This window comes from Ursus arctos, unplaced genomic scaffold (assembly GCF_023065955.2).
Source record: "Ursus arctos isolate Adak ecotype North America unplaced genomic scaffold, UrsArc2.0 scaffold_3, whole genome shotgun sequence".
NCBI classification, from domain to species: Eukaryota; Metazoa; Chordata; class Mammalia; order Carnivora; family Ursidae; genus Ursus; species Ursus arctos.
In genome coordinates, this window is record NW_026622985.1 from 7353887 (window position 1) to 7374853 (window position 20967).

Genomic DNA, 20967 nt, shown 5'->3' on the forward strand with positions numbered 1-20967 from the left:
CAGCTCCAAGTGAGCCCCCTTGGCCCACCAGGCTTCAGCCACCACCACCCCCCCCACTAACTCCGAGACCTGCCCTCAGCGAGCAGTGCTCAGAAGGTGAGGCCGGACAACAGGGCGTGAGCGCACATCGGGAATGTCCTGCTTCCCTTGCCAGGCCCCCTCTGCGTGGGGCCATCCGGGACCCACACAGAAGTGGCCGCAATAAAGCTGTCCCAGGGCAGGCCAAGCAGCTGGCACAGGCAGCTCGCACGTCCAGTTGAGGATGACAAAACAGAAGGAAAACGAGAGGCAGACCCCAGATCTACAGCCCCGACCCCTGTCCAAAGGGGGGACACAGCCATGCCCGTGCTTGTCCCAGCAATGCCTCCCAAAGCATTCCAGAGCACCCAACGTCAAGGACTTGTGCGAGAAAGGGAGCCTTCTCAGTGGCCAGGTACACTAAATTGCTTGCACTGCTTACAAATGCCAAATGGGAATACAGTTAATAAAGCACAGCGAAAACGTTTAAAATCCCCCCAAGAAATCATGTTGAAAGAAACGACTGTTTTGAAAGATAAATTATTTATAATAGCAGTGAGCACAGAGCCGGAGAGGAGCAGCTGGGGATAAAAACGCATGCGCGGACTAACTCCTTCCTTTGTCACATTCGCATGGAGTGAGTCGATGTCTTGGCAGGGACGGGGCTATTCCTGCTTTGTCCTCAAAAAGACATCACATAGGGGTTAAGAGAAAAATGTAAAGAAATGACCCAACACAATGTAATCGAGTGTTGTGATTAGTGTGGGCAGAGCCGAAAGGGCTGGTATCGAGGAAGCTTAGGGCAAGTGAGGACGTGGGGACGCGTCGGCAGAGTCACTGAGATCTGTACGAAGTCAGTGTAGTCTCCCTCCTGAGTAGAATAAGGCCCAGGTCCTGCCTCCTCCATCCCTGTGAGTCTCCCTTTTTTTTTAAGATTTTATTTATGTATTTGATAAAGAAAGAGAGAGACAAAGGGAGCATGAGCGGAGAGAGGGAGAAGCAGACTCCCCACTGAGCAGGGAGCCCGATGCAGGGCTCGATCCCAGGACCCTGAGATCACGACCTGAGCTGAATGCTGATGATTAACTGACTGAGCCACCCAGGCGCCCCTTTACCTTCACAGAGAACCCGTCATTTCTGACGCTTCTGGTCACCAAACATGGGGCTTTTCCGCACACATCAAGCGATTCTCCATGACACCAGCTGGGTGTCCCACAGTCCAAGTCGCTTCGGACACCATCTCCCTGGACAGTGTGGGACCCCTCACGTAAAGGCTCAGTCACACGGGACTGCCCCGCTCCACTGGAGAGGCCAACCACAAGCCCAGCTTGTCACCTGTGCCTTCTGAGCAACCGACTGTCGATCAGAGTCTGCCATGACCCACGCCTTGGGTTTGACTAATGTGCCGGAGTGTTTGCAGAATTCAGGGAAACAGATCCTCATGTTTGCCAGCTTACGAAGGGATAGGATAGAAGACACAGATGAACGGCCAGATGGAGGAGATGTGCAGGGCAAGGTACACGGGAAGGGACTCGGGGCATCCAGCACTCTCCAGCGCCTGCCGGGAGCTCTCTGGAGGCCCTGTTATTGGGATCTCACGGAGGCTTCATCACACAGACATGCTCCACCCTGAACTCCTCCCTGGAGGAGGGGGACAGGGCTGAAATACCATGCTTCTAACATGGGTGGTCCTTCTGGTGAGCGGCCCTTCGAGGCGCTATCCAGGAGCCCACCCAGCGCCACCCCACTGGAACAGAGGATGCTCCTAGTCCTCTTCCCTGCTCTGGCACAGAAGCATGCCTCGCTCTGTTTAGGGTCAAGAGAAACTGAAAGGTCACCGGCAGGTGTGATGGCTTATGACCCCACTAAGCCACCAGTCACCGTCTACCAAGAGTCACACCCCACGAAGTCGCCTATAAGAAGCATCTTCTGACATCCCCATCCTGCTGCCCACACTCACCTCCTGCCACAGCATGCACCTGCTCAAACATGTCTACACCAGGCGGTGCTTATAGACACTATTTACACCAGGGAAGGTTTCGTCTATGCAATCAGGTGCATAGAAAACAGAAGCAGAACCTGGCTTTCTGGGTGTTGGAGCCTACTTCATAAATTTGCCTGCTGATGGAAGAGTGGGAGGACACTCAGATAATGGCCATTTATTTGCCCACTGGCTTTGCTCAGAAAGGACCAGTCACGACAGTCACCGGGGGATGATGAAGATTCCCATCTTTCAGTCTACATAGACCTGGATCGGAATCCAGACTCAGCTACTAATGTTGTGCACTTGTGGAAAATTCCCAACCTCTTTGCATGTCAGTTCCCTCAGCTGTAAGATAGAGACTTATATTTTCCCTCTAGGTAATGAGGATTCTTATTACCACCCTTGTGAAACTATCGGAACAGGTATAATGTTGACATCCAGCCATCGGAAATGCTCACCAGACAGGCTCAATAAGTCTGTGGGGAAAGACGTTTCTCATTATTAAGAAAATAAATTCTCCCCACCTTCCCATATGTTCACTGAACATAAACGAGAAAAATAAAGGACTGAGATAGTTTATGGTCATGAAGGAGCCACCAATCAAATATTTATGGCTAAACTCATAAAAGTATTCACATGAATAATTTAACAGACAAAATTAAAATGCCGGACCAAATTGTTATGAATTATCTTATTTGACTTATGAGTGTAATTCTATTTAAAGAATCCAGTGATATCCATAATTAGGCATTCGCATTTACCCCGGCCATCAAATTACTTAGGAAAAATGTCCAAAGATTTCTTGCTTTTTTTTTTTTTTTTTGGTCTGGTGGCTTCCATTGTTTAAACATTAATACCTTGTGGGGAATACCTTAAAATATCAAGGACTCGGCATGCATCCCAGAATATGATCCTCACATTACTGGATTCCTCCAAACATTCTTGAAGCTTTTAAAACAAAGTGTCACAAACGTAATGCCTTCAAGTCAATTTTTTTAAATGAATACCCCAAACAAAAAGTGGGCAAACAGCATGCATGAACATGTAGTTCATTAAAAAATCTACCGGCGAGCCCATATATATTAGAAAATAGGGCAACGATGAAATTTTCAGATCATCAATACAGTAAAGATTAAAAATACCATTAATACCTATTATTATCGCGTGTTTAAAGAAATGGGCTTTCTTACTCCGTGCTAGCAGGAGAACAGATGAATATGGTCTCTCTGTGGGAAACAAATATGAACCATCTTTGATCAGTGACTCCCAATCCAACAGTTGTATTATTAAAAAATGGGGCGCCTGGGCGGCTCAGTTGATCAAGCATCCGAATCTTGGTTTCGGCTCAGGTCGTGACCTCAGGGTCCTGGGATCGAGCCCTGCGGGGGGCTCTGCACTAAGCGTGCAGCCGGCTTGAGATCCTCTCTCTCCCTCTTCCTCTGCCCCTCCCCCCACCCCACCCCAGCCCAGGGTCACCTGCATGGGTGCACACACATGCTCTTTTTCTCTCTCTCAAATAATAAATAAAGCTTTAAAAAAATAAAAATGGAAATTCATCAAATATATCAAATAAGGTGGTTTATTACATCCTACAGAATATGGTAGGAAGACGTCGGAAACAAATGTCTGGGGACTGGGCGAGCAGTTTACAACACTACTCTGGGGGCGGTGGACGGTGCATGGTATTAACCTACTTCAGGGAATAGTACAGATGAGGGCTCGCTGACGGGGGGTGTTTATTACACAGAGAAAGTGAATAAAAAACTTAAGATAGGCTTATATCATCTTTTGAAAAAAATGTCTATACACAAACATGGCTTAATAAAATGGGGGTGTGGACAGAAGAGTATGACCCAAAATATTCACAGCATGTATTAGCCACAAAAAGAGGTAGGATTAAAGCATTAAATATGTAATTATAGGAAAATATTCATAATATGCCAAATGAAAAACTGTTACAAAATAACACATAGAGTTAATAGAACGTACTAAATTTACTAATATTAAGCTGTAAACATTAGTATTTTGGTCAATGTACTTTCAGTGAAAAGTTCTTTTAAAAAAAAAAAAGATTGGGGCGCCTGGGTGGCGCAGTTGTTAAGCGTCTGCCTTCGGCTCAGGGCGTGATCCCGGCGTTCTGGGATCGAGCCCCACATCGGGCTTCTCTTCTAGGAGCCTGCTTCTTCCTCTCCCACTCCCCCTGCTTGTGTTCCCTCTCTCGCTGGCTGTCTCTCTGTCACATAAATAAATAAAATCCTTAAAAAAAAAGAGAGAGATTTATTTATTTATTTGAGAGCGAGAGTGCGTGCATTCACACAAGTGAGGAGAGGTGCAGACGGAGAGGGAGAGAATCTCAAGCAGGCTTCACACCCAGCATAGAGCCCCACCAGGGACTCAATCCCACAACGCTGAGATCATGACCTGAGCAGAAACCAAGTCAGACACTCAACAGACTGAGCTACCCAGGCGCCCCATAGTGGAAAGTTTTTTTATGAAATGCTTTTGATACTCTATATACTGTTTGACAAAGTGTGCTTTTTTTTAATTCAAAAAGTTTAGTATATGCATTTCAACCTTCTTAAAAATTTATAATTTATATTTCTTTGTGGGCTGAGAACATGGCTACTTTAATTTTCTTCACCGTTTTCTGGGTTTTTTGAACAATAAATATTTACACATTGGGTAGTCAATAATTCTTTTGCAAAGGCTGTACATGTATTCAGGAAATGAAGCACAGTTGCATGAAATAGAAACTGTATCATTTTCTGGGGCGCCTGGGTGGCTCAGTCGGGTAAGTGGTTAAGTGTCTGCCTCCAACTCACCTCATGATCTCAGGTCCTGGGGCTGAGCCCCACGGGGGGCTCCCCGGGAGCCTGCCTCTCCCTCTGCCTCTGCCCTTCCCCTTACTCCCTCTCTCTCTCGAATAAATAAAAAAAATCTTAAAAAAAAATTAATTTTCTGTTTACTGAGTTACAGAATTTTGGAGATGAAACAGCTCTTAAAAATCATACAATTGAAAAAATAGTAACAATATAATTGAAACCTTTCATGTATTTTTATCAATACACCCAGAGCAGGAGGGTTTCTGAACAAAGTTAAATTTGGAGACTAAAACACAATGAGTATTTACTATGTGGAAAGTCTATCCTGGGTCCTTAGGTTATCTCTTTGAATAGCATTCTTGAAGGCTCTTAATCTCGTTAAAGACTCCAACATGTCACAAAACATGTCAATTCAACCTGAGCAACACGGCATAACACACACAACAGTGGGTGGGAAGTGTCTCCAAGGACACTGCCAGTGCCCGGAATTCCCGAAGTAAACACGTGCTTGCTGACAGGTAGGGAGGGTAACCCGGGTTGGGGGATGTTCCAAGAATAGAAAGAATTTTATGCACACAGAGATTCTGAGACAGAAATATGGTAAGCTGATTAAGGACAGGATATTAGACATATTTTCTACAGATGCCAGTCATGATCTGGGATTTCCAAATCATTAGCAGACAGAAAAGGCTGAAATCATTTCATCTCTTCTCACCAACCCAGCGAGATAGATCAGGGGAGCTTTCTGGAAAGCCTAACAGTACGGTTCCTTGGGAATAGGTTTTAATTACAGGCACATGACACATTGTGTGTTCAGTTCCAGACCCCCACAATACAGTGAATATCGAAATAAAGTGGGTCAAATAATTTTTTTTCATTTTCCAGTGCATACAAAGATATATTTACAATATTATGTGTGCGATAGCAATTGGTCTAAAAAAATACACTTCCCTTAATTTAGAAGTAGTTTATGGCTGAAAATATGTTAACTGTCCTCTGAGCTTTCAGACCATCATAACACTTTTGTTGGTGGAGGGTCGTATCTCGATGTTGTTGGATGCTGGCTGATCAGGGTGGTGCCGGCTGAAGGTGATGATGGCCGCGGCATTTCTTAAAACAAGACAACAATGGCATAAGAAGTAGGAAGATTGGTAGGAGAAGAAAGGGAAAAAGGAAGGGGGGGTAATCAGAAGGGGGAATGAAGCATGAGAGACTATGGACTCTGGGAAACAAACTGAGGGCTTCAGAGGGAAGGGGGTGAGGGAATGGGATAGGCTGGTGATGGGTAGTAAGGAGGGCACATATTGCACGGAGCACTGGGTGTTATACGCAAGTAATGAATCATGGAACTTTACATCAAAAACCAGGGATGTACTGTATGGTGACTAACATAACATAATAAAAAATTATAAATAAAATAAAATAATATAAAATAAAATAAAATAATAAAATAAAATAAGACAACAACGAACGTTGCTCCATTGATTGATTCTTCCTCTCTCGAATGCTTTCTCGGTAGCATGCGATGCTGTCAGATAGCATTTTACCCACAGGAGAAATTCTTTCCAGATTGAAGTCAGTTATCTCAAACCTTGCCGCTGCTTTATCAACTTGGTGCATGAGAGATCCTAACTCCTTTGTTGTCATTTCAAAGTTTTCACAGCGTCTTCACCAGGAGTGGATTCCACCTCAAGTAACACTTTCTTTGCTCATCGCTCAGAAGGAAGTCCTCATCTGTTCACGTCGATCACCAGATGCAGCAGATCAGCCCTGTCTTCCAGCTCCCCTTCTGATTCTAGGTCTCTTGTCATTTCCACCACACCTACTGTGACTTCCCCCACTGACGTCATGAGCCCCTCATCCATGAGGGCTGGAGTCAACTTCTGCCAAACTCCAGCTCGTGCTGATATTTTGACGTCTTCCCATGAGTCCCAAATGTTCCTAATGGCATCTAGAATGGTGAAAACTTTCCAGAAGGTTTTCAATTGCTTTGGGCAGATCCATCAGAGGGATCACTATCTATGATAACTACAGCTTTGTGAAATGTATTCCCTAAATAATACAACGTGAATGCCAAAATTACTCCCTATTTCATGGGCTGCAGAATGGATGTGGCATTAGCAGGCATGAAAATGGCATTGATCTTGCTGAATATCTCCATCAGGGCTCTCAGGTGACCAGGAGCATTGTCTATGAGCGTTCAGTCATATTTGGAAAGGAGTATTTTCTTTCTGAGCAAAATATCGCAACAGTGGGCTTAAAATATCCAGTAAACCATGGAACATGTGTTTGTAAACACATGTGCCATCATCCAAGCTCTGTTGTTTTATTTCTAGAGCACAGGCAGAGTAGACTTAACATAATCCTTAAGGGCCCTGGGATTTTTGGACGATCAACGAACATAGCTTCACCTTCAAGTCACCAGCTGCATCAGCCCCTGACAGGAGTCAGCCAGACACTGACTTCTCCTCTCCAGCTATGAAAATCCTAGATGGCATCCGCTTCCAATAGAAGGCTGTTCCATCTACACTGAAGTCTGTTGTGGGGTGTAGCCACCGTCATGACTTCCCTCTGCCAGATCTGGATGACTTGTGGCAGCTTCTCCACCAGCCCCTGCTGCTCCCCCGTGAGATGCTTCTTTCCTTAAACCTCATGAACCAACTTCTGCTAACCTTAGCCTTTTTCGTCTTCAGCGTTCCCACCTCTCAGCCTTCATAGAATTGAAGAGAGTCAGGGTCTTGCTCTGGACTGGAGTAACACTTTGAATTCCCTTCAGGAACTTCTTTGCGTTCACAGCTTGGCTCGCTGGGCAAGAGGGTTAGCCTTTGGACTACCCTGGCTTTCCACACACCTTCCTCACTAAGCTTAATCATTTCTCGCTTCTGACTTAAAGCGAGAGATGTGTGACTCTTCCTGTCACCTAAAGACTTGGAGGCCCTTGGAGGGATATTAAGTGACCTGATTTCAATCTTGTTGTGTCTTGCGGAATTGGGAGACCTAAGGAAAGGGAGAGGGATGGGGGACGGGCTGTCCAGTGGAGCATTTGCTAATTAAGTTCACCCTCATATAAGGGCACGGTTCATGGTGCCCCGAGACAATTATAATAGTCACACCCAAGATCACTGATCACAGATCACCCTAACAAATACCCTAACAATGAAAAAGTTTGACACATTGAAATACTCTGAGAATTACCAAAATGTGACACAGAGACCCGAAGTGGACAAATGTCCTTGGAAAAATGGTGCCCACAGATGCACGTGACGCAAACCTTCCATTTGTTTAAAGAATAAAAAGGCCAAGTTTGCAGACCACAATAAAGTGAAGCATGCCTGTGAATGGGTAGAGCCCCTCAGATGGGTATTAAACCTGAAAATGTCTCTGGGGAGACCACCACCGAGCACCAGCCCCCACGAGGTCCCAGCCCTGCCTCACTGTGAAGACCCCTCACACCTCAGACAGGCCATGGTCTCTTGGTTTCTCATCTATAAAACAAAGGCTTTGACAGGGTCATCCTCAATCCTCGTCCTGGTGAAAACACGTGTTGTGTGACATTTATACGAATCATGACTGATCTGCCTCATTTATACCATTTGTGGAAGAAAACCAGCAAAATTAAACGTCCTCTTGTTAAGAGAGGAAAGAGAGGGGACAGAAGGGGAGGGAAGAAGGGGGAAAAAGGAGGGGAGGAGAGGAAAAGAGGAAGAGAAAAAAGAACAAAAAGGAAAATGTTTTGTGACACTTGTATGCTTATTAATATGACACGAAACACAAAACGCAATTATGTCTTAAATATTAAACATGGTAACACAAAATATACACAAATTTTAAAACCAAGTTAGGTTACTGCAATCTTGGTTAATTTTTTTTTTTTAAGTAAGCTCCATGCCCAGCACGGAGCCCAACGTGGGGCTCGAACTCATAACCCTGAGAGCCGGACCTAAGCTGGATAGGATTTCCCTTCGGAACAGGACTGCGCGTCCCCCCAGCCACATCTTTGGAGCAAACCCCCCAGACGTGATCCCACCGCCCGCCCCGAGAAGACCGTCAGGGAAGCGGAGGGACGGCCCCTGCTTCGCTGCCAGCTACTTACGCTGGGGGCGGGTCACCAAAACACTGAGTTTGGGACTGTTTCTTTTCAAGGCACCAAAAGCAGGTCCTCCTGAAGCCCCTAAATGGCGCCAAGGTAGGATTTTCAAACCTGAACAGAGAAACTCCCTCCGAAGTTCCACCGGACGGCGGGGAAGCGGAAGGAGGGCGAGGGAACGGGGGGCATTCCAGCCCCAGCCCTGTTCTCCGGCTCTGTTCCCAGCAAGGAAGTTGTATTACGTGCACACAGAGGCCCCATAATAAAACTGAGGCCTGAAGACGGGACCAAGGCAGGCAGTTTTGACCCATTTGAGACAAGGAGACAACAGATCTGCGAGGCATCGCCAGGGTAAAGCAAGCAAGAGTTTGGGGGCTTTAAGGAGTTCTGAGCAGAATGGAAGCCAAGGTGCTAGATTAGGAAAAAATAGCACGGTTTGTTTCTAAGCTTTCTCAGCTTCGAAGTCCCAGTCTTGGGTCATGAGGGTGTCCTCCCACCTCCCCTTTCACGGGGGATATTTATTTCCTACTTTCTGGGGTGGGAGCAGGACAAGAGGGTCTGAGTGTCCCTGTGGCACAGGCTGTCCCCTAAGTAACTGCTATTTAAAACATCCAATATGTCTGGGCGCCTGGGTGGCTCAGTCGGTTAAGTGTCTGCCTTTGGCTCAGGTCATGATGCCAGGGTCCTGGGTTCAAGACTCACATCGGCTCCCTGCTCAGCGGGAAGTCTGCTGTCCCTCTCCCTCTGCTCCTCCTCCTGCTCGTGCTCTCTCTCTCTCTCTCTCTCACTCATTCTCTCTCTGTGTCTCTCAAATAAATAAAATCTTAAAAAAAAAAAAAAAAACATTCAATATCCAAAGTGGCCCAATTCGGGAGGCCTGCCCTTGACCCTGACAACAGAGGTGCTAATAAAGGCTGCCCAGATTACTCCTACCTCAACTGGCCCAGTGTCTCCACCAGCACGTTGGAGGCAAGGACCACACATGAGATAAGGGAAGCACCTTCTTTGTTGAATATTCCACAAGAAGGTGAGATTTCAATTCAGGGGGCGAGGCTGGGAAGTCTCCCCCGCCAGCCTCAGGGGCTTTCTCGGGCAGCTCTGATCAGCAAGGCTCACGGCCTCTCCCCTGCTTCCTCACAACCCTTAAAAAAACCGCTGCTTCCGGGCACCTGCCACCAGGGTTTATGCTGCTGGACTATATTTTAATTCGGTTTTATTTTGGCAGATCGTTTTTTGCAAAGCACCCTGCCGTGAGCTCTCTGCTGATTTCAGCTAACATGGAAAACACACCTTCCATGGCATGTGTAATTGACAGCAGGCATGTTTCCTCCCCACCTTGCTGGTGGGGAAGCCGGTTTTTGAAGTGTGGGGAAAGGTGGACGAAGCAGAAAAGACAGCACTCCCCGTGGAACACCGCTGCTCAGCCTATGAGACACACGCAGAATCTGGAACAGCTCTTTGAAGAGGCAGAGAACTATGGGCTCCCCGCATGGAAGAGGCTGTTCACACAGGATTGTCTCGAAAAGCAACCGAGAGGCTGCCGACCCTTCAGATTAATCGCTGCCAAATTGCTTTCCGTCATCACAAGAAGTAGCAATTAGGAATGAAACACGCAGGATTACACTGTGGGAGGAAAAGGAGAGGATTTTAGGTAAAGTGGTACTGACGAACCAGAGCTGAGAACTTCATTGCAACCTCTGACCTCACACAGGGGGTAAGGCTTCAGGACTGAAGGAGGGAGGGAGGGAGGGCAGGAGACGAGAAAGCCATGGCAAAGCCTTACAAAGAGAAAACAACCATTTCCCAGATTCACTCTGTATCAGAAGGATCTGTGACCATTCACCGAACTTTGAGCTTGACAAGACTCTAACCGGGTGTTTCTCATAGCGGTGGCCACAGCCCACCTGAATCAAAGGACAGCGGGGTGCTTGTTAAAACCTGTAGATGTCTCAGTCTCACAACTAAAATTTATGGAAGTGGGCCTAAGATTCTGCCATTTCAATAAGCATCCAAGTTTTCCTTTTTTTCCTTTTTTTTTTTTAGATGACTGCCATAATGACAGGTGCAAAGTGATGACTCACTGTGGTTTGGATCTCCATTTCCCTGAAGACCAGTGATATTGAGCATCTTTCATGTACCTGTTGTCCATCTGTATGGTGCTTTTTGGAAAAAATGTCTGTTCAAGTGCTTCGCCCATTTTTTAATTGGGTTAACTTGTCTTTTTCTACTATTGAGTTATAGAAGTTCCTGATATACTTCAGATATTAACCCCGTATTGAATATATGGTTTGCAAATACATTTTCCCAGTCAGTGGATTTCCTTTTCATTCTACCAAATCCTCTGCTGTGCAGAAGCTTTTGTCAGGAACGAGAAGAAACTGAACCCCTCATGCACTGTTGGTGGGAATGCAAACTGGTGCAGCCCCTGTGGACAAGAGTATGGAGGGTCCTCAACAGATCAAAAACAGAACTACCAGGGGCACCTGGGTGGCTCAGTGGGTTAAGCGTCTGCCTTCAGCTCAGGTCATGATCTCAGGGTCCTGGGATCGAGCCCCGCATCAGGCTTCCTGCTCTTCGGGAGTCTGCTTCTTCCCCTCCCTCTGCCTCTATCCCCTACTCATGTTCTCGTTTCCTCTTTCGCAAATAAATAAATAAAATCTTTAAAAAAGAGAGAGAGAGAGAACCTGCTACTCAGCCTGCAAACAAGGGTAGTTAGAGTGCAGGATCCCGGCAGAAAATCGACACCAAAGAAATCAGCCATAGGAATACAGAGGAAAGGCCACTAACTGCTCAGCAAACTGCTTGGCACAGCTGAGACAAGGGGATTCATGATCCGAGCCCACATGGGACCAGCTGTCACACCAGGTCAGGTCGCAGCATAAACACAGAGGTGGTCACCGAGCTGTCAGGGACTCGCAGTCTACTAGCCAGACCCCTCCAGTGCTTGTGAGTCCAGCAAGGAAATGTCCTGCCCAGTTGTGATGGATTGTCAGGCTGCTATTTCAAAGCACCAAGACCTGGCCACTTAAACTGCAGACATTTACATCTCAGTCGGGAGGCCAGAAGTCCAAGATCAAGGTGCCTGCCTGCAGGGTTGGCTTCCTCTGAGGCCTCCCCCTTGGCTGGTGGACAGTCCCCCCAGGGTCTTCCAGCTGTGGGACCCAGGCCTGCTATCTCTGTGCCCAGTCTCCCCTTCTTATAAGGACACCAGTCAGACTGGTCACTCAAATGACCTCATTTTACCCCAGTTACCCCTAAGATCCTGTATCTCCAAATACAGTCATGTGCTGAGGTACTGGGGCTTCCACATACAAATTTTGGGGTGGGACACAGTTCAGTCCACAACACCAGCGCATCACTGGGAACCAGGAGAAAGAGAACAGGCCCAGAATTTGTGATTCTAAATAGAATTCTCCTTCGGCTATCACACCAAAGTGACAGGTGCCAAGGGATACTGCCTGGACCCACAGTATCGCCTGGGAGCCTGCAAGAAATGCAAGTTCTCAGGCCCCAACCGAGAGCCACTGGATCAGAAAATTGGGGGGTGAGGCTAACAAATTCTGTAGGTCATCGTTATGATTTGAGATCACTACATCTTTCGGGATGTCAAGGAGTTAATCCTTGCCTCTTTCCAACATTATGAGAAACACTAGTTGGGGGGCTTGGAAAGGGCTTTGCAGAAAAGGGACAGACTCAAAAAGACGGCAGGAGCAGGTGCTGTGTCTGGGTGGGAATTTCTTTCACGTTGGACCCACCAGGGTTCAGGCAAATCAGTCAAGTTCTCTACAGCTCGGTGTCTACATCCAAATAACAATGGCAGGAAAGCCTGTTTCCAAACTGACCAGGAGGATTAAGTGAGAAAATGCACGGAGAGTGCCGATCATAGCATGCAGGCAGCTAATTGATGGCCCCATGCTCCGAGGAGTGACTGCCACAGCCCGCGTGGCATGCCCAAGAACAAACATGCCATTCAAGGTGCTGGTCTTCATAAGTCATTTCTATGGCGCTCCTAGGGTCCCTACGTTTAACAAATATACATTTTCTATTTTATTTGGCCTTTATCAATCTCTCAGAGGAGCCAGAAGTGAGTTATTTGAGAGCTAGCCCTTTAGAAGACTGTTTCTGAAGACATATGCGAGCGAGGAGGGCAGGGGTGCCCACAGGCAGGGGCAGCCTGGAGCAGGAATCATTCCAAAAAATAATTTCTGAGAACATCAATAGGAGGAGAAAGGTTTGTGTAAGTGATTATTCTAGAAACTTCCTCTCTCTAGTGTGGATCGTGTCGTGTCGTGTCCCCGTCACCAAAAAGTGACGAAAGCACTTTACCCAGAAGACATTAATACGCACTCTCTCCAAAATCCTGATAGAGCATTTTGATGAAGTCCTATCTGCTAAATAATATAAAATTCACTTAGGTAGATGTCTCCTGTTGAACTTCATGGGAAGATTTGCAGAATACAATAAAATTGGCAAATGCGGGCAATCTCACACCAAACTTGTTTTAATGTGTCCTGGTCTCATGTCTTTTTTAGTAAAGAAACACTTAAATAGATTTTCTTAATGATGTGTTTTCCAGTTCCATAGTTTGTAATTTGAATGATAAATAAAATGGCATTTTTAGATCATATTTTATAGTGGTAATAGAAAACACGATAACGTTTCTTCCCTCGGGGTTCTTTTTTAAATTTCAATTTTTTCATATAACATTAGTTTTGGCACATGTTTTATTTCTAACATATTTGCATGGATTTTCATAATGTTCCCCAAATTCAGAACATGAAATTATCATTTTTTTCAAACCAGGTGCACAACCATAACGAAGAGGATGCATGTAGGTAACGCATTTCCAATGTAAATTACCCTGAGTTCTCAATGATGACAAAATGTTTATGAGAACATAATCATATTTTCTTCAAATTCGCTCTTACATAAGAAAGTCATTAACTAATGTACCTTAAAATAAATGAATGCTCAGAAGTAAAACCCTTTAGGTAAAATGCTAATAATAAAAAGAGAAAATAACGTGTATGCCCAGTTGAAGAAAAATTTGTATATACACGGTGAAAGAGAGACAAATTATGATATGTACAGGAGAATGTGACTACGAAGGAATGACACAGCAATATCATAAATGGATAACAACGAGAAACCACAGACTCCGCACATACACGACGACGCCATTTACATGATATCCAACAAACTGCACAATTACTGGAAGGTGAGAGCAACACCTGTGGGGCAGGGGTCTGACCTGGAGAGGACAGAGGGGCCCGGCCAGGTGAGTGTTCTCCCTCGACCTGGGTGGTGATGACACAGGTGTGTACCATGGGAAAATTCCTCTGATAGTGCAATCAAGAAATATGCCATTTGTCGTAAGACATAAGCACCGGAAGTTAGCAAAACAAATTTAAGGCCCCGTTCTTCAAAAATATATCATTCATGAGCAAAGGTAAGCAACAACCCTGTTGTAAAGTGGGCAATTTAAATGGCTAGTAAGCATGAAGGGGAATTCAGCGTAGCATATTGTAATAATGGTTTTGGTCGGGAGAAGTCTAAAATGCGCCCCCCAAACATTCCCACTTCATAGAAGGTTCCAATCCCCTCCCCTGGAGTAGGGGTAAGACCTTGAACATGTGGCTGTCACTCCTAGGATTACAGTGCACAGAAGAAAAGGTGAAAAGTTTCGGCAGATCTAGTCACTCTCTAATTGGTTGCCTTTAAGTCAATCAAAGCAGAGATTCTCCCTCTGACTCTAAGAAGAAACATGTCCTATTGTGAGGGGACCATGTGACTAAGATTCCAGGATGACTTCTAGGAATTTGAGAGAAAATCCAACAGACAGCCAGTCAATACTTGCAGACCTCAGTCCTAAAACCACAAGGAACTGAATTCTGCCAAAGAACTGAAGGAGCCTGGAGTGAGCCCTCCAGGGTTGTTGGTATTGCGATACTGTTATTTATAATAAGAAATGTATATTTGGTCTTTGTTCCTTTTTACAGAGCTGCAAGGACCTTTGGATTTTCCTAAGTGATTAGAGGAACAGGGTGTCTGTTGTTATGCTAATGAGCTTAATGAGGTGACTTCTGGAACTCTCCAAACTAAGGGACAGGAGAACCACCACCTAATTACAGGGTTGGAACTTTCACTCCCTTCCCCTTGACCTCCAGGGACTGGAGCGGGGCTGGAGATTGAATCAATCAGCCATTGCCCATGATTTCATCAGTCACGCCTGTGTAATGAAGCCTCCATAAAAACGCCAAAGGACAGGGCTCAGAGAGCTTCTAGGTTGGTGAACCCTTGGAAATTCAGGGAGAGTGGCTCCTAGAGAGGCCTGGAAACTCTGGGACCCTTCCCACATACCCTGTCTTCTTATCTGACAAATTCTGACATGTGCTACACTGTGGATGAACCTTAAAGCCATGATGCTAGTTGAAATAAGCCAATCACGAGAGAGCAAATATTGTCCGACTCCTCTAGTATCTAGAGCAGTGGAATTCATACAGACCAGAAGGAGAATGGTGGCCGCCAGGGTAAGTTAGGAGGAGGGCAGGGGGAGCTGGTCGTTACTGTGTACAGTTTCGGTTGGAGAAGGCGAAAGAGCTCTGAAGATGAATGGTGGTCACGGCTGCAAAATAATGTGAATGTACCTGACGCCACAGAACTGTACACCTGAAAATAGTGAGGGTCGTATCATGTATGTTGTACCCCAGTAAATACATGAGTAAATAGAAAAATAAATATGACCAATTCACTAATTTATTTACCAATCATTTGGCATTCTCTTCTGCTAATAAACTCTCTACACTAAAGATAACAATTACGACTGTGTCTCAGAGATCTATTCGACCAAAGCAGAGGGCTTCTAGAAAGCTTCATGGTATGGCCCCCTCTGCCCACCCCCCCAATCTCTGAAGAACCACAAACAGAGAAGAAATGATCTCAAAACGATCGGATTTGAGCTAACGGAGGAATACTACCAGAATCCACGGAAGTTCCATGAAGTTCTTGAGAAAGTGGCTCATCGGATACAGTGTGAGCATGGACTAAAAGGGTAAGAAGACGGTGATGGGTAGTAAGGAGGGCACGTATTGCATGGTGCACTGGGTGTTATACACAACTAATGAATCATCGAGCCTTACATCGGAAACCGGGGATGTACTGTATGGTGACTAACATAATATAATAAAAAATCATTTAAAAAAAATAAAAATAAAAATAAAAGGGTAAGAAGAATACAACAAGGAAAATGACTATAAAAGATACGAAACAAGCCTCCCATCAGGAAGAGACAAAAAGTATGACTTATGAAACTGAAGAGCCCTAAAACATATGAAACAAAATCTGACAGAAGTAATGGGTGGAACAGACAATCCAGCCATGAGTCAGAAACAACAACACACAAGTTTCATTAATGGATAAAATAAGCTACCAGAACATCAACGAGGACAGAGCACCCTTGAACAGCTGTGTAGACAAGGTGGACGCAAGGGTCATCGAGAGGACACACCAACCATCACAATAGATACACTCCTCTCAAGGGTACAAGGAGATCTCTCCAGATGGACTATATTCTATCCTATAAAGCAAGCCTTAATAAATTAAAAAAGGCTTAAAATCATACGACATTTTTTCCTCTGGTCCCAGAACCATATTGGACTTAAATAACGAGAAACTCACAAATACGTGGAAATTCAAAAACATGATCGTAGGGGTGCCCAGCTGGCTCAGTCAGAAGAGTGTGAAACTCTTGATCTCAGGGTCATGAGTTCAAGCCCCACGTTGGGTGTGGAGATGACTTAAACAGATAAATATTTTTAAAAAACAATTTTAAAAATAAAAACATAATCTTAAATAACCAATGAACCAAAGAAGAAACCAAAGAGAAAGTTAGTAAATACTTGTAGATAAATAAAAGTGAAGATACGAGATGCTAAAAGTATGGGACCCACGGAAGTGGCGTGCAGAGGGGAATTTACAGCTGTAAATGCTGGTATAAAAGAAGAAAGATCTCCAATCAGGAGAAAAAGAGCAAACCAAATCTAAAGGGAGCCAAAGGAATGAAAGAGTAAAAACCACAGCTGAAATTAATGACCTAGAAACTAGAAAACCAATAGAGTATCACTGAAAATAGAAGCTGACTGTCTGAGAAGATTAACAACACTGACCGCAGGTTAGCTAGATTCACCAAGAAAAAGAGAGAAGGTGTACATTTTTAGACTCAGAAAGGAAAGAGGATTGTTCCTCCTGACCCCAGCTAAATAAAAAGGATCATCAACGGATGTTATAGACAGGTGTATGCCAATAAATCAGGCCCCTCACATGACGTGGACACATTCCTAGAAAGAAGCAAAATACCGAAACTGGTTCAGGAACAAATAAATTACCTGAATAGATGTATAACGAGTAAAGAAACTAAAATATTAATTTTTTAAAGATTTATTTATCCGTGAGAGAGAAAGAGAGAGCAGGGGTGCAGGGGGGTGCAGCGGGGACAGAGGGAGGGAGAGAATCTCAAGTAGACTCCCCACTGAGCACAGAATCCACCATGGGGCTCGATCTCACAACCCTGAGATCGTGACCTGAGCCCAAACCAAGAGTCAGCCACTTAACCCACTGAGCCACCCAGGCACCCCAAAATATTAATTTAAAAAAAAACTACCTGCAAAGAAAAATCAGGCCCAGATGGCTTCACTGGTGAATTCCACCAAACATTTAAAGAATGAATTTTTCACAAACACTTCCAAAAAATAGGAGAGGAGGAAATACTTCTCAACTCATTCTATGGGGTGAGTAATAGCATAATAGCAATCCCAGACAAAGATATCAACAGAAAAACAAAACAAAACAGAACTACAGACCCAATACTTGTTACAAACATAGATTCAAAAAACCCCAACAAGATACTAATAAATCCAACCCATGAATCTATTAAAAGAACTATATACCATGAAACCAAGTGGAATTTGTCTGAATTGGTCAATGAAATGCTGCTCTAACATCTAAAAATCAATTCTTCTAATATATCCCATCAATAAATAAGGCCAAAGAACCACACGATCATCTTAACAGATGCAGAGAAAGCATTTGGAAATACTCACCACCCTTTCATGATAAAACCTCTCATCAAGCCAGAAATAAATAGGAACTTTTACAACTTCATAAAAGGCATCTATGAAAAACCCACAGTTCACATCACACTTCTTACAATTCCATCGTAAAGGACTCTTGCAACTCGAACTGTAGAAATCAAATTAGCCCCATCTTAAAAATGGGTAAAAGATCTGAATAGACATTTCTCCCAAGAAGATGTGCAAACACCAGTAAGCTCACAAAAAGATACGCAACAACCTCGGCCATCAGGAGACCGCAAGTCACAACCACAGCGAGTAACACTGCACACCCACGGAGCCGTCTGTGGTCCGAAGCACAGGTGATCACAAGAGCTGGTGCACAAGGACAGAAGATGGAGCCGAGTCCTGCTGGGGGGACGTCAAGTGTATGACCACCCATCCATCACACAGGTAAACATACAATCCAGCAATTCCGCCCCTTGGGCACCTACCCCAGAAAAAATATATGCCCACAAAAAGCCTGCCTGCAGGATGGTCTGAGTGGCTCAGCTGGTTCAGCGACCGACCCTTGATTTCGGCTCCGACCATGGAACGGAGCCCCACATCAGACTCCACACTGAGCATGGAGTCGGCTTCTCCCTCTCCTCCTTCCCCCACTCTCTCTCTCAAATAAATAAATCTTAAAAAAAAAAAAAGTTTGCACGCAAATGTTTACAGTGGCCCATTCATAATAGCCAAAAAGTGGACACAAGCCAAATGATCCAGCACTAAAAATCAGATCAATAAAATGGAGTATATCCGTACAGAGGAAGATTATTTGGCAATCCAAAGAAACAAACACCCGCTACATACATGACCCTTGAAAACATTATACTAAGTAAAAAAAACAAAAAAACAAAAAACCAGAAAACAAAAAACAGTCAAAAAGGACCACACGTTACATGATTCTGATATGAAATGCCCAGAATAGGCAAATCCATAGAGATGGACAGTAAGTCCTAGGTCGCCTGGGGTAAATGGGAGGGAACGGCTAAGCTGACACACGGTTTCTTTTTACGATAACGAAAACTGTTCTAAGAATGGCGGTGGTGACAGACGCACAATCCCAAATAAACTACAAGTCACGGCACTCCACACTTTAAATGGGCAATTTGTGCGGTATATGGATTATATCTCAATAAAACTGCTGAAATAAGATACGCCTATGTAACGGATCATCAGGGAAAAGCAAATTAAAACCACTATGAGGGGGCGCCTGGGTGACTCAGGGGTTAAGCGTCTGCCTCCGGCTCAGGGCATGATCTCAGGGTCAAGCCCCAAGTTGGGCTCCCTGCTCAGCGGGGAGTCAGCTTCTCCCTCTCCCTCTGCCCCTCCCCCTGCTCGTTCTCTCTCGCTCGCTCTGCTCTTTCTCTCCCTCTGTCAAATAAATAAATAAATAATCTATAAAAAATTTAAAAACACAATGAGAAACCTGTAAACCAATTACAATGCCTGAAAGAGCAGGGTTTTGGGGTTTTTTTTTTGAGCCTGGGAGTACCCAACTCTAGGGGACGTGGGGCAAGTAGAACTCTCACGTGCTGCTGGGGAGCACGTGGCACGGCAGACCCTGATATAAAGACCCCAATGTATTCAATTTTTGTTACCTATCCCTGGTTCTGTGTCGCTGGTGGACTGGAGTCTCCATAGGAGGACGTCTGTCCCCCGCCCGCCTCCAGAGCCCCGCTCAGCGCCCCGTGCGCACTACTGCTCGTGAGCAGCACTGGATTCGTTGAAGCTGCAAACACGCACCCAGACACCAAACGGGGAGTCAGCCCGGTCTTCGGGGTCTCCGAACGCGCATGCATGGAGATAGGCCCTCAGAGCCTCGGTCCGCACTGAGCTCCAGCATGGGCAGAAGCTCCCAGAAGGAAGGCTCCCGTCTGGATTTTTCTCCATGCAAACCCACTCCCCGCAAAGTGCCCGCACATCAGAGGCGCCCCGAGAATGTAGGCTGGATTGGATTTGGGGGACGAAGGGAGGAAAGATGACGGTTTTCATGACTCTGACGCTGCATGTTAAGGAATTGCTAATGTAATCAGGTCGGTTCTGAAGAAGAGATCAAGCTGCCCCCTAAACTCACTGTTGCTTATACAAGGCAGGACGGAACGGTCAGCTTTCTGCCTCTGAACGGTACTGTCTCTCTGGTCACGCTCTCCAGTCCCTTGCTATTGGACCCTTACACGAGGGCTTTCGAGGGAAGGATGCTGATGTCATCCCCACATCAGGAACGCAAGGCTATCCCGTGTACTTACAGCGGCCAGGAGCACGCTCTGGAGGCCTCTGGTCCTGCGGCTCCAACTCGGCCCCCGACTGCTTCTTGGAACCTTGCAAAAGCATCAGGAACACCTTTGTGAACATGAAAAAGAGAGCTTTCTTACTCATGCTTGTTTCCACAAGGCGCTTCTTTTCAGTTACCCAACGCGGTCGTGATGACAACGTACACCACACACACACACAGCGTATGTCATCAGCTTTTCATTGCGCTGGCCTGGCCCTCGGCCACCCGGTGTGCAGCAAGCTGGTCGTAAGGCTGCTCGCAGGATACCGAGGAGGGAAAGCTGACCATGGACCTCAGGGCACTTACGGGCAGAGGCCAGTCCAACCCAAGGGCAGGAGAAGACAGAGGAAAGGGGGTGCCAAGAACACAGCATGTCCAGTGCCATGTGGGTCTGGGGCTGGCTGCCGCAGCATCTTAGAAACTTGTGACACAGCTTATTTGGCATGGGGGGGATGCCATGCATAAGAACCCCCACCCGACGTGTCTTTTCCAGGGACGTGCCACGTCACCCAGAGCCGTTTGTTTAAGTAACAGCTTAAGGTCCCTATTTAGTTGGTGCTAGAAATACAAGTCCAGTTCAGCGTGTTCCAATCCAAGCACTGGGCAAATCAGTGAGAGTGGTGAGATCTGAGCCAGGATGGCTATCCAAGCCCTACAGCCCCCCCCCC

At 45.7% G+C, this 20967-nt stretch overlaps 1 protein-coding gene across 1 annotated transcript in view; it reads right to left on the bottom strand.

Annotated features, from left to right (window-relative positions):
* ABCA13 (ATP binding cassette subfamily A member 13) overlaps positions 1–20967 on the bottom strand; it is a 357421-nt gene that overhangs the window by 151655 nt on the left and 184799 nt on the right. Inside the window, exon 42 of the mRNA XM_057304334.1 lies at positions 20274–20367. Coding sequence (XP_057160317.1) covers positions 20274–20367 — 94 coding nt within the window. The remainder of the gene's footprint in view (positions 1–20273; positions 20368–20967) is intronic.